Here is an 11,384-nt window from a genome sequence, read left to right on the forward strand (position 1 = left end):
ATGACTGAGCAAGGGACTCATCTAGAAGTATAGCAGAATGATGTTAGAAATGATTTTATTGTTATGCTTGTTTAGTAGAACAGAAGTATTCAGTCTTATCCTAGGTCACTGGGTTATCTAGTCACAGGTTCTTGGTCACCCAAGCAGTGTAGGGTATGATTCCATCTTGTGGAGAGGGACGTAAGTCAACTTTGTGCTACCACATCACTAGCATATTTTGAAGGCTGGATACCAGTGTAGATCAAAGGGTTTGGGGCTGTGTGGGTGTTCACCATTCTTCTTTGATGGCATGCAGATTACCTTCCTGTACAAAAGATGCCAGCATGTTACAGTAAAGGCTCCATATAGGTATGAGATCATCTTCTCTATGTAAAATGAGTTGTGTGGGTGTTGTCTTCAGCAAAAGGGCCTTGACATCAGTTTGTGGGGTTGTAGAGAAAGTTACAATTAGACAAGCATATTGAGGAACACCTGAGGCAGCTTCCCCTTCCCCTTCTGCTCTACAATTTTTTCTTAATTTCTTGTATTTTTACATTAATACATAAGTAAACTGTATTATCAATATTAAAAAAATAAGAAATCAGAAAATCTCAGCCTAATGTTACAGCTGCCTATCCACTATACACCTTCTACAGGCAAACATGATTATCCAGCTGCATTCTGCTGGCTTCCCCCTTCCCTTCTGAGTCTTGAGCATATGCCGTTCCATCTTTGGTCTTCTCATCCACTGACTTTACACGTGCAGAGGTGGCCAATGAATTCCACAAGTCAAATCCTAATTTTGTTTTGCTGACCTCATTGGAAGCATTTCTCCTTCACTGGCTCTGAGCCACCAACAGACCCCTTTGATTTTACTCCCCTTTCTAGTAGCTTCTTCTCCTGAACCTTAAAATGCCAGAGTTCAGCACCCCTCTAGAAAACTACTTTTCTCCCATATTCATTCCCCAAATGATATCACTCTTCTTTGTGGTTTTAGGGAACATTCAGATGCCAATGGAATATAAAATTATACTTCTACATAGTCAAGAAAATGCATTTCAAATAAATCAATCTAACATTTGCCAATAACAAATTCCAACAGATCCCGAAACTTGCTCTTTCCCCAACCCAATAATTTCCCAATTCCTTAAAACAACTTTATTAGTTTTAAAGCAACAGCATGCCTTTTTATTTGGATGTTGAAACCCTATATTATATTATGTAATTTGGAGGCTGAGAAGAATTAAGTAGTGTTAGCATAATTGATTTATAAATAATAGAGTTACAACTTATAGAATTGAAGTGTGAGGGAATCAGGTAGAAGTAATGTGTTTTTTTAAAAAAGTAATCTTTTAAAATCTGCATAGGCCACAGAGAATTTGAGATTAATAAAGTGAACACATTTTTAAAACAGCAACTGTGTAAGGTCTAAATGAAATCTGAAAATTGAACCAGAGAAGTTACAATAATATATTTTACAAATTTGGCGTGTCAATAAATATACTTAATGGCTAGAGTCCCTCTTCAGACATGCCCAAAGTGAGAGTCTGATTTGACCACAAACTCAGGATAAACTTTTTCTCAGTTATAAGCTCACTTACTAATTTTTTTTCAAAAAGCAATCACTACATGAGCTAGGTATATGACTCAGAGGAACAGCACCTACTTAGCATGTGCAAGACCTGACATTTGATTCTCAGCATTGCAAAGGGTAAAAAACAGCAATTATTATAATCTTCCACATAAAACATTGCCAAACATTTGTTGTTGAAGTTTATTACATGTCTGCAATAAGCTGGAGCTATTTGGCATTGCTAAGTAAAAACACGTTTTTTAATTTGTTCGTTAAGCAGCTGCTCCTGAATAATAGTTTATTTGAGGTGATTAATCACTTGAGGCCTGCCTGCAGACATGGGACAATGAATTATAAATCACATCTTATTTTCATTCATAGGGAATAGAGCAATATTCATTTTTTGGACATGATTTATCATTTGCAGGTTGTGTCTGCTGTCTCTATGGGCTAGGAAAATGGATGGCTTTTCTTATAAAAAGTCTTCACCTTTTGCAGTAATATTTTCTGCATATCCAGAGAAAAGGCATGCTCAGTTCCTTATTAAGGTGTACTGGATGGAAAGTACACTGTAGATGACTTCTTTCACTATTGGTTAAGTGAATTGTGGTCCAGCATCCAGACTTTTCCAATCATTTGTGCAGGCATCTCCTGAACTGTTCAAGGAGACTACTCAGTATTTATATATATTCTTTCTTCTTTAAAAAGTATTGAAAACACTTTTAGTGTTGTGCCTTGGAATAAATTCCTCTTTCTTTGGATATAATTCCTTCCACCTCTCTGTGACAGGTAATCTCAAAGTGGAAGCACTTGGCCTTATTTCATAAAATGCCACTTACTAAGTGACAGATTCCTCTGTCCCTATCTTACCAATGTAAACTTTAGCCATTAGGGCCACTGTCATGAGCATGATATCAGTAGGACACTCTGGAGATGATGACAAGTTATGTGTTGTAATAATAACATTAGTTACATAAAGCAAGATGGAAATTTAATCAAATAACAAGAACCAATACTCCTGAGTCCGAGCTGGTTATCTTCACTAGAGGTGCAGGAAACTATGGTCCTTCTGAACTATTTCTCTAAAGCCTTGCAATATTCATCATTCTTCATTTACTTTCTTAGAATATTCGTAGAGCATTCCAATATATGTAGGGCGTTCCAATCAAATTTACATTGTGATTCTAGCTCTTTTACTAGGTTTACAGTTACTGACTGTATGTCTGGATATTTAATGCCTGTGCATTACCAATTCCTAGGATGTACAGTATAGGGAATCATACCCTTCCAATGGACTCGCCCAAAGGTTGAGTGAGTCCTTGGCAGAGTGGGGAATTCTCATAACTGGTAATTATTTGTGATATGGATCACAAACCAAGTTAATAAATTAATCTATCTGAGTCTCAGGACTTCCTGTCTGTAGTTGCATTACAAGAGTAATAATGATTCGAATCATGATATTTCATCTTCTAATCCGAGTCTATAATACTTATGTAACAAAAGTCGTTCTAAAGGACCTTTGAGAGCTGCACTGAGAGCAAGCAAATAGGCAATAGAGCCAGAAGCACAGACAAGCCATATTTTAATCCTAACTCTGCTATTTGCCTACTCTTGTGACCTCAAGAAACACCTTGTGACCCTAAAGCTAAGAAGTCTCATAATATCCGTGTATTTTATCTTTCTTATCTGTAAAATCAGGGTGATAGTGCCACCCTATGAAAATGCTTTAAAAATTAAACAAAAGAAAAAGAAAAGAAAAGAAACGTGCTTCAAAAGTTCCCAACACATAAGAGTTCTCAGTAATCATTTACTATCATTACTTATTCCTGAAAGTTTGAATTTCAACTTTTAATTTGCATACACATACATACACACATACACACACACAGGCAAGCACATGCACACACACACACACACACACACACACAAATGCATAAATCCTGATTTAACTCATTCACATATGATCACTTGTACTATAGGAGTTTGAGGCTGAAGAAGAGCATGTGATAGTTTACTACATATTGAAGTTAACTGAGAAATCAGTTATTAATTTCTATTTATTAAGCAGTTATCATTTAGTAGTTATGTTTTACTAAGTGTAAAGTGGATTTTGTCTAATAACAAAAATTATATTCCCCTATTGTAGAGTTGATGAATATTATGTTGAAGATACTCCAATCTATGGTAACTTAGAAAATATAATCTCAGGTAAGTTTTATTTTCTATAATTGAACATGTCAAAAAAAACCCTGTTTAATCCCACAAACAACTTGAGGTATCTTTGTTAAAACCATCACAGCTAGGTCTCCTAGAATCCATAGTTATGTCTAGTATATTACATAGAATATATTTGCAAGGGCCTCACTGTAAAGTGCACTGATGTTCAGTACAAGCCAGCAGCTCCTGTTTCTCCATGAGCTCTTCATTTCACTCTTGGAGAACAACACATTACTATCAGACTAGTAATAGCATATTTAATTTCCGTAAATTTTGACACGCAGAGAATTCTATGAAATAGAGCTATTTCTAGAACAAAATATGATCCACTAAAACAGTATTTTGTGATCTGTATATAAAAGCATGACAAAGTTACGAGACAGAATAATGAATACTTTCTCTAGCTTCCTGTCTTTTAACCTGTTCTCTCAGAGTGGTGAACCTGGGGCTGGAATGACAGCAGGTGGAAAAAAAGCAGAGCCGAGCCATCACTAAGTAGCTTGTGTTTTTATTTTTTCCACAAGACCTCTCCACTCAAACCTTCTCTCAAAACTAAACATTGTAAAATCCTCAAAGCAGGCAGCTGGGATAAAGCTGCCTATGGCTAGCGAAGGAAATGACCGCTTATCTATGAGCCGTCACTTGGTATACAAGCAGAGCCTCTGGGTTAATTCTGCCGCAGGTCTCTGTCTCAAACACAAAGGTTTTCCATAATCTAAAAATACCCTAATATATACACAACCACGAATGTGGAATTGTAAAGATAGATATCTGAGAACTTTATAAGATTCAAAGATTTAACTTGGTCCCTGTTTTTTTTTCCCCCATCATGAATATCCACTAACTTTCTGTACTGCAAAAAAAGAAGCTATCAGAAATATTATATTAAAATAGTGTCCCCTCTGTTTTATTTGGCATGATTTTATATTTAAACTTTTTTGAATTCCAATGGCCCAGAGCCAACCAGAAATCTGATTTTCAAACAAAAGTATATTTGGCGTTTATTTCTCAGATTCTGAGCAGTTCTGCTCTGATTGGGCTGTTACCTGTAGAATGAACAGAGAAATCTTTTACCCACAACATTAATGACAGACATTGTCTTAGTCAGGGTTTCTATTCCTGCACAAAACATCATGACCAAGAAGCAAGTTGAAGAGGAAAGCATGTATTTAGCGTACACTTCCACATTGCTGTTTATCACAAAAGAAAGTCAGGACTGGAACTCAAGCAGGTCAGGAAGGAGGAGGTGATGTAGAAGCCATGGAGGAATGTTGCCTACTGGCTTACTTCCTCTGGCTTGCTCAGCTTATGTTTTTATAGAACCCAGGTCTACCAGCCCAAAGATAGCATCACCCACAATGGGCTGGACCCTCCCCACTTGAGTACTAGTTGAGAAAATGCCTTACAGCTGAATCTCATGGAGGCATTTCCTCCTCAACTGAGGCTGCTTTCTCTGTGATAACTCCAGCTTGTGTCTAGTTAACACAAAACCAGGCAGTACAATTGACTCCTTGTCAACTTGATACACAAACATACTATTAAGCCTCAACCTTTACTTTCTTATTCATCCCCAAGATCTAAATAACCTTAAGAACCCCACAGTCTCACAAAGTCTTACATATGAAAGTTTCAATCTCTTTAAAATATCCAATCTCTTTTAAAATTCAAAGTCTTTTTTTAATTGAAAGTCTCTTAACTGAGGGCTTCACTAAAATACTTTCTTCTTCAAGAGGGAAAAATATCAGAGCACAGTCACAATCGAAATCAAAATCAAACTCTAGCCATCCACTTTGCAAGCACTGTGCTTTATGCCACGTGCTTGCCAATGGCCCATGTGCAGGCACATCCAGGTAACATTACACAGACAACCCTCTAACTCCATCATATCTCTAGATCATCTCAAACAGTAGTTTGGACAGACTTCCACATTCCTCTGTGGCACAGAGAATCTCTAGGATACAGTCTATACCTTGAACTTCTTTCCATCTGTCATTAATGTGGTGGGCAAAAGAACTTCTCTGCCCAATCTGCAGACAACAGTTTGTACTTTCATAACCTCTTTGAGTGTCCATCTAAAGGATTACTTAAATAATTCTAGATGTTATATATTGTTGAGTAAATATTGTTTGGGTCATGCATTTTATTTATACCAGCCTGTTTCATTTGTCTATGGAAATGTCAATCTCTTCTACCCCCAAGAACCGCTGGATGAGGACTGCTATGAACAAATGAAAGCTCGCCCGCAGAGATCTTCGAGTGATGCACAGGAGGCCTCTGCACCTGCACAGGTGGGTTTTCCATTTAAGTTAAGCATCATCCACGTCACAGAACCTGGACAGGTTTCAAGACACAAAGAGTGTTTTCTGATATACATTTGGAGTGGCCTGTTAAATTTTTGGCAGCATGAATCACATGTCAGTTTCTGAAACTTGTGCCCTACAGGAAAATACAGAAGTCAAACCAGAACTCAAATCAAAGACTCTAATATTACATATAGTTCAAAAGATATTAGACCCTATCTCTGCATATATGTGTGTGTATTTTTCAAAATCTTTTCTCTTACATCCTCTCACTGCTGCCTAGATTAGTCATGGGAATGACAATTCCAAGATGATTGTGTTGGCTTTGTTTCAGGTACCCCACATGCATTTTCTAAAGTCTCAATAAGGGAGGCTGTATTAAAACCCCAGTTTTACAAAGAAAGAAAAGCTTGTCTTGGAGCACTCTGATACTACATGTGAAGATAGAATCCAGAGGTTATTTTTATCCTAAAGTAGGTCATACTTTAAAAATTCCCATTGTGGTAGAAATTTTCTCCTTTACACTACATTATTTTTGTAAGAAATCAGACCTTTTAATAATTCATGTGGGACTCCTAACAGCAGGAGCAGAGGCTGCCTCTGACTATTGCCTCCCTTTGGAACCCTTTCTCCTTACTGGGCTGCTTGGTCTAGTCTCAATGGAGAAGACAAGCCTAGTCTTACTGCAACATGATATGCCAAGGCTAGATACCCATGAGAAGCCTCCCCATCTCTGAAAATAAAAAGGAGACTGGATAGCAGAGATGTGGGGGGGGGCAAAACTTGTAGGAAAGAAAGGAGGATAAACTGTGGACAGGATGTAAAATGATTAATAATTAAAATTTAAAAAGGAAAAAAATCAAGATGTGATATTTGAGGAAAAAAAGTCACTTCATAGGCAGTCTGATATTTGGTTTTTTCTAAAATATGCTTTTAAGGGCTAAAGAGATGGCACAGTGGTTAAAAGCATTCGGTTCACAGAACTCACACTGGAGAGCTCACAATTACTGCTAACTCAAGCTCCAGGTTATCTGACTTCCTCTCTGCCCTCTGCAGTCAGACAGATACAAACACATACACACACACACACACACACACACACAGAGAGAGAGAGAGAGAGAGAGAGAGAGAGAGAGAGAGAGAAATGCACACACAGCTCACACACAGAGATACACACAGCACACACACACACAGAGATGCACACAGCACACACACACACACACACACACAGAGAGAGAGAGAGAGAGAGAGAGAAAGATGTACACAGCACACACACAGATGTACACAGCACATACACACATACACACACACACACACAGAGAGAGAGAGAGAGAGAGAGAGAGAGAGAGAGAGAGAGAGAGAGAGAAAGATGTACAACACAGCACACACACACACACACACACTCATAAACACAAATGTCTTTAAAGGACACTTATTTTTTAAAATAGAAAAGTACACGACATATCTTCTGTTAAACTTATGATAATGACTTTGTGAAAGAAAAGCTCTTGAAGGGGATTAAGGTGTAATTACGCCTTCTAGAAATATAGCGACCCACCCACACTGTTTTAGCTATAAATATACTGAATTCTGAATAGATATTATGACTAAATACAAGAGAATTGTACAGAGTAACTTTGCCTGAGCTACATCTGTTTTTTACTAAAGTGGAAATGATGCGAAACCATGTAAGACTTTGAGCCTGCTGTCTATGAACTGTGTCCTTAGAAATACTATTCAGAAAACTAGTCTTTATTTTATTACATTCTTATAAATTTAGTTTCACACATTAGAGTCGTCTCTTCCTGATTGCTCACTCAATTTTACTTTATCATCATGACTAGTTTGCCACTCTAATACTCCCTGCACTGATCAATCGCAGACATTAAGGAAATCTACACTAATGTGTATGTTGAAGGAAAAGGATGTTGTCTGGGAAATATGTGGGTCATTTCCATGCCCCTTGAAAATGACATATGTGTTTCAGAGTCTGTAATTTGAGTCTCTTGGTCTGCATCAACAAATTAGGTCTGTTGCTAGGAGTTCATCAGAAAATCTAGGTATCAGATCAATTCTCAAGGCTTCCCACGTCCTATAACCTGAAGGATAGACGCATGTGATGTTCCTTGTATTTACTAACTGATTTCAGATCAATGTTCTGTCCCTGTACTCTATCAAAAGCATCATCTCCCTTTTCAAACCAGTACTGATTATGCTCTTCACCGTTTCTCCAGAGTCTTTCAGGATCTTAAAATTTTGATTAATTTTCCTGTGTTTTCCTTTTCTTCCTGGAGATGAATCATTATTTGCCTAGTCTATGTGCAAATGATCTCAATATTAAGAAATAGTAACTTTTTTAAATAACTTCTTTTGATTTGCTTTTCCCTATGATTTCTGAACTGGGTGGAAATTAGATGGGATCTTTCCATCATCATAGCTTCTTTTCTAGACACTCACATTCTTTTACCCTTTCATCTATGTCCTCCATCCCCCCCAGTTCACTCAACTAAGCCAGCACAGGGGAAGTGTGAAGTATTTATGTACAACCATGATGCTCTCTTGAGACCCACATTTCTTTTATCCTGACACTGTCTGATAAAATACAGAAGTTACGAGCTAGCCTCAAATTATTTTGAGTGATTTTTCTGTAAGTGCAAAAACTAAATTCCAAACACTTTGGAATAAAAGGGAAATGATTGCCTCATATGATAGACAGCACTAAGAATGTATTTTGCATTTGAGACAATTGCGTAGAGAATCTTTCCTCGCTCTCTTCATGAATGTAATAGTTCTTTGTATTCTGCTACCAGTAGACTCTTCCAGTGAGGCTTAGCAAGCTACTAAAGGCCCACGCCTTTTCCCTATAGACTCAAGGGAAAAAAATACCTGTTCTGTTCTTGAGATTAAAGATCAACCTTAAAGATGCCATCAAATATCAAAATCCCATTCCTGGGCCATTCTCTTGGGTGCTTTGGCCCAGCATAGGTCAGTCAGTAGCTTAGTCTTGCTGGACTTGGGTACATCACTCCAAGTATCTAAAACAGGACAGGAAAAAATTTACAAAAGAAGATGAGGGAGTTGTACAAAGTCTTAAAAGATCAACAAAGAGCTATTTTCTTCTGGTTCTAAGAACATTTCATTGACTTTTCACCTGTCTGTCTGGGGAAAGTCAAAGCAGGTGACAGTACTAAATGTGTTCCAAGTTCACTGGGACACAAAGCAGAGTTGGAGAGTACTGGGCATCAAAATAGAAAGCCTTAAAGGGCAGGACAGGAAATACAAACTTTAGTGCATAGTCTGTGATTCTGAAGGACAGATGATAAAATACAAGAGTAGTGGAGGGCAAAGATGGGTGTGTGCATACCAGATAGACAGATATTTCAGTTTTGCAGAAATGATTAAAGAATAACATGTCTGATAACGAAACTAAAGAGCATGTAAATGGAGCCACACCTTCTGCCTAAACTAAAAACACAAAATATTCCCTTTATACCAGTAGGAATACTTTCCCAGTCACTGGGAGTTGTTCATCCAAATGTCACTTCCTCAGCCTCTGGCCTCACTGGCTTGGTCTAAGAGGTAGATCCTAAACATAGATAGCTACACTATACTCAATAATTAAGTTCTCCAATTTCAGTTTGAAGCACGTAATGATCATAATGCCATCTGCTTTTGAACAGTTACAGCTTTGATATATATATTTCTCTATTTAACTGTCATATTAATACTATGAGATCAATATTACTGCTTTCATTTGAAAAGCAAGACTACTGAAACTGAGTATGGTTTTTAAGAAACTGCCCAAGGCCATGCACATAGTAGAACTGGGACTTAATCTGCAGCTTTCCTGCAGCACACCAAAGGTCTGGGCTCCAACCTATCAACCCGTGTTTCTCTCTATGACCCCAGTCTCCTGTCCTCACTCTGACATTAACCAGGCCCTAGGACAAAAAGGAAGAACAACAAACCCCATTCTATCTTACATGTCAGTTGTGTAAGGTGATCTATTCACTTTATTGTTTTCTTTCGTTCTTCTGTTTTGTTGTTGTTGTTGTTGTTTTGTCTCTTTTTCGTTTTGTTTTGTTCCTTTCGTTGTTTTGACACAAGGTTTCTCTGGTATCCCTGGCTGTTCTGGAACTTGCTTTGTAGATCTGAAGACCAAGCAGGCTTCGAACTCAGAGATTTGCCTGTCCCCGTCTCCAGAGTGCAGAACTCTGCTTTATTTTTATGAATCTTTAAAAAAGGTAAATAAAGAGGAAGAGGAAGAATTTTGGGGTCCTCTTAAAACATTAACTTACTAGTTATTAAGCATATGTAGGTCATACCAAAGGATCTATAAATATCTTTCTATCTTCCTTTCGTCATGAGCAAATTATGGCACCATCGCTTGATAGGTGTGACATAATGCAAAACCTACCTGAGATGAAGGTGAAGATGGAAATGACCTGAAATGTTCATGTAAACTTTGATGAAGAGAAATAAAATTCATTAAGGTTTATCTAAATACTTTTCTTTTTAACTCAAAAGTCTTAAATTGGCTATTGATTTGTTGTTGTTGTTGTTAACTATCAACTTTCAAAAAATGAGGTAACCAAAGCCAGAAAACAAATTGTTTTTCATAGACCATGGAAATTTGTAGAAGTCTTAGACATTAGAGAATAAGCTAACAATGGAAAACTAACATACCTGTTTTTTAGGTACCCACTGAAGCTCAGATGTGCTATGCCTCACTGGATCACAGTGTGAAGGGGAAACGCAGAAGGCCCAGGAAACAGAATATTGATTTGTCAGACAGAGGAAAGGATGCACCAGTCTGTACAATGGGTGCCAACGTTTCTCAGAGCAATATGGTAGAAAATTTCCCTCCAGATAACCAGGTGGTTGAGGAAAGTATTCATGATGATCCTGCTAGACTATTTGGATTGATCCGTGCCAAGAGAGAACCTGTAATCTAGCTGGACTATAATCCATGATAACACTCAATGAGAAATTGTTAAAAAGGCAAGATACTCGTGTGATACACAGGGACTGGCAGGGTGATGGCGTGCTCATTTGTCAATGGAATGGTACCTTCCTTTGTCTTTATGGATTACATTTCTACACACTAAATCTAATTATAATTAGCTATATGAGGGCTGGAGAGATGGCTTAGTGGTTAAGAGCACTCCTTGCTCTTCCAGAGGTCCTGAGTTCAAATCCCAGCAACCACATGGTGGCTCACAACCATCTGTAATGAGATCTGATGCCCTCATCTGGTGTGTCTGAAAACAGCTACAATGTACTTACATATAATAAATAAGCAAATCTTTAAAAAA

The 11,384-nt window shown here is 37.7% G+C and overlaps 1 protein-coding gene across 1 annotated transcript in view; it reads left to right on the forward strand.

The window, feature by feature from the left end:
* TRAT1 (T cell receptor associated transmembrane adaptor 1) overlaps nt 1-11,024 on the forward strand; it is a gene marked incomplete at both ends in the record, with an annotated part of 32,635 nt that extends 21,611 nt beyond the window's left edge. The window contains 3 exons of the mRNA XM_080919492.1: nt 3,699-3,760; nt 5,969-6,057; nt 10,767-11,024. Of these exons, the coding sequence (XP_080775618.1) occupies nt 3,699-3,760; nt 5,969-6,057; nt 10,767-11,024 (409 nt within the window). The remainder of the gene's footprint in view (nt 1-3,698; nt 3,761-5,968; nt 6,058-10,766) is intronic.
* Nucleotides 11,025-11,384: the final 360 nt, after the last annotated feature.

This window comes from Micromys minutus, assembly GCF_963924665.1.
Source record: "Micromys minutus genome assembly, chromosome: 7".
Taxonomy (NCBI): domain Eukaryota; kingdom Metazoa; phylum Chordata; class Mammalia; order Rodentia; family Muridae; genus Micromys; species Micromys minutus.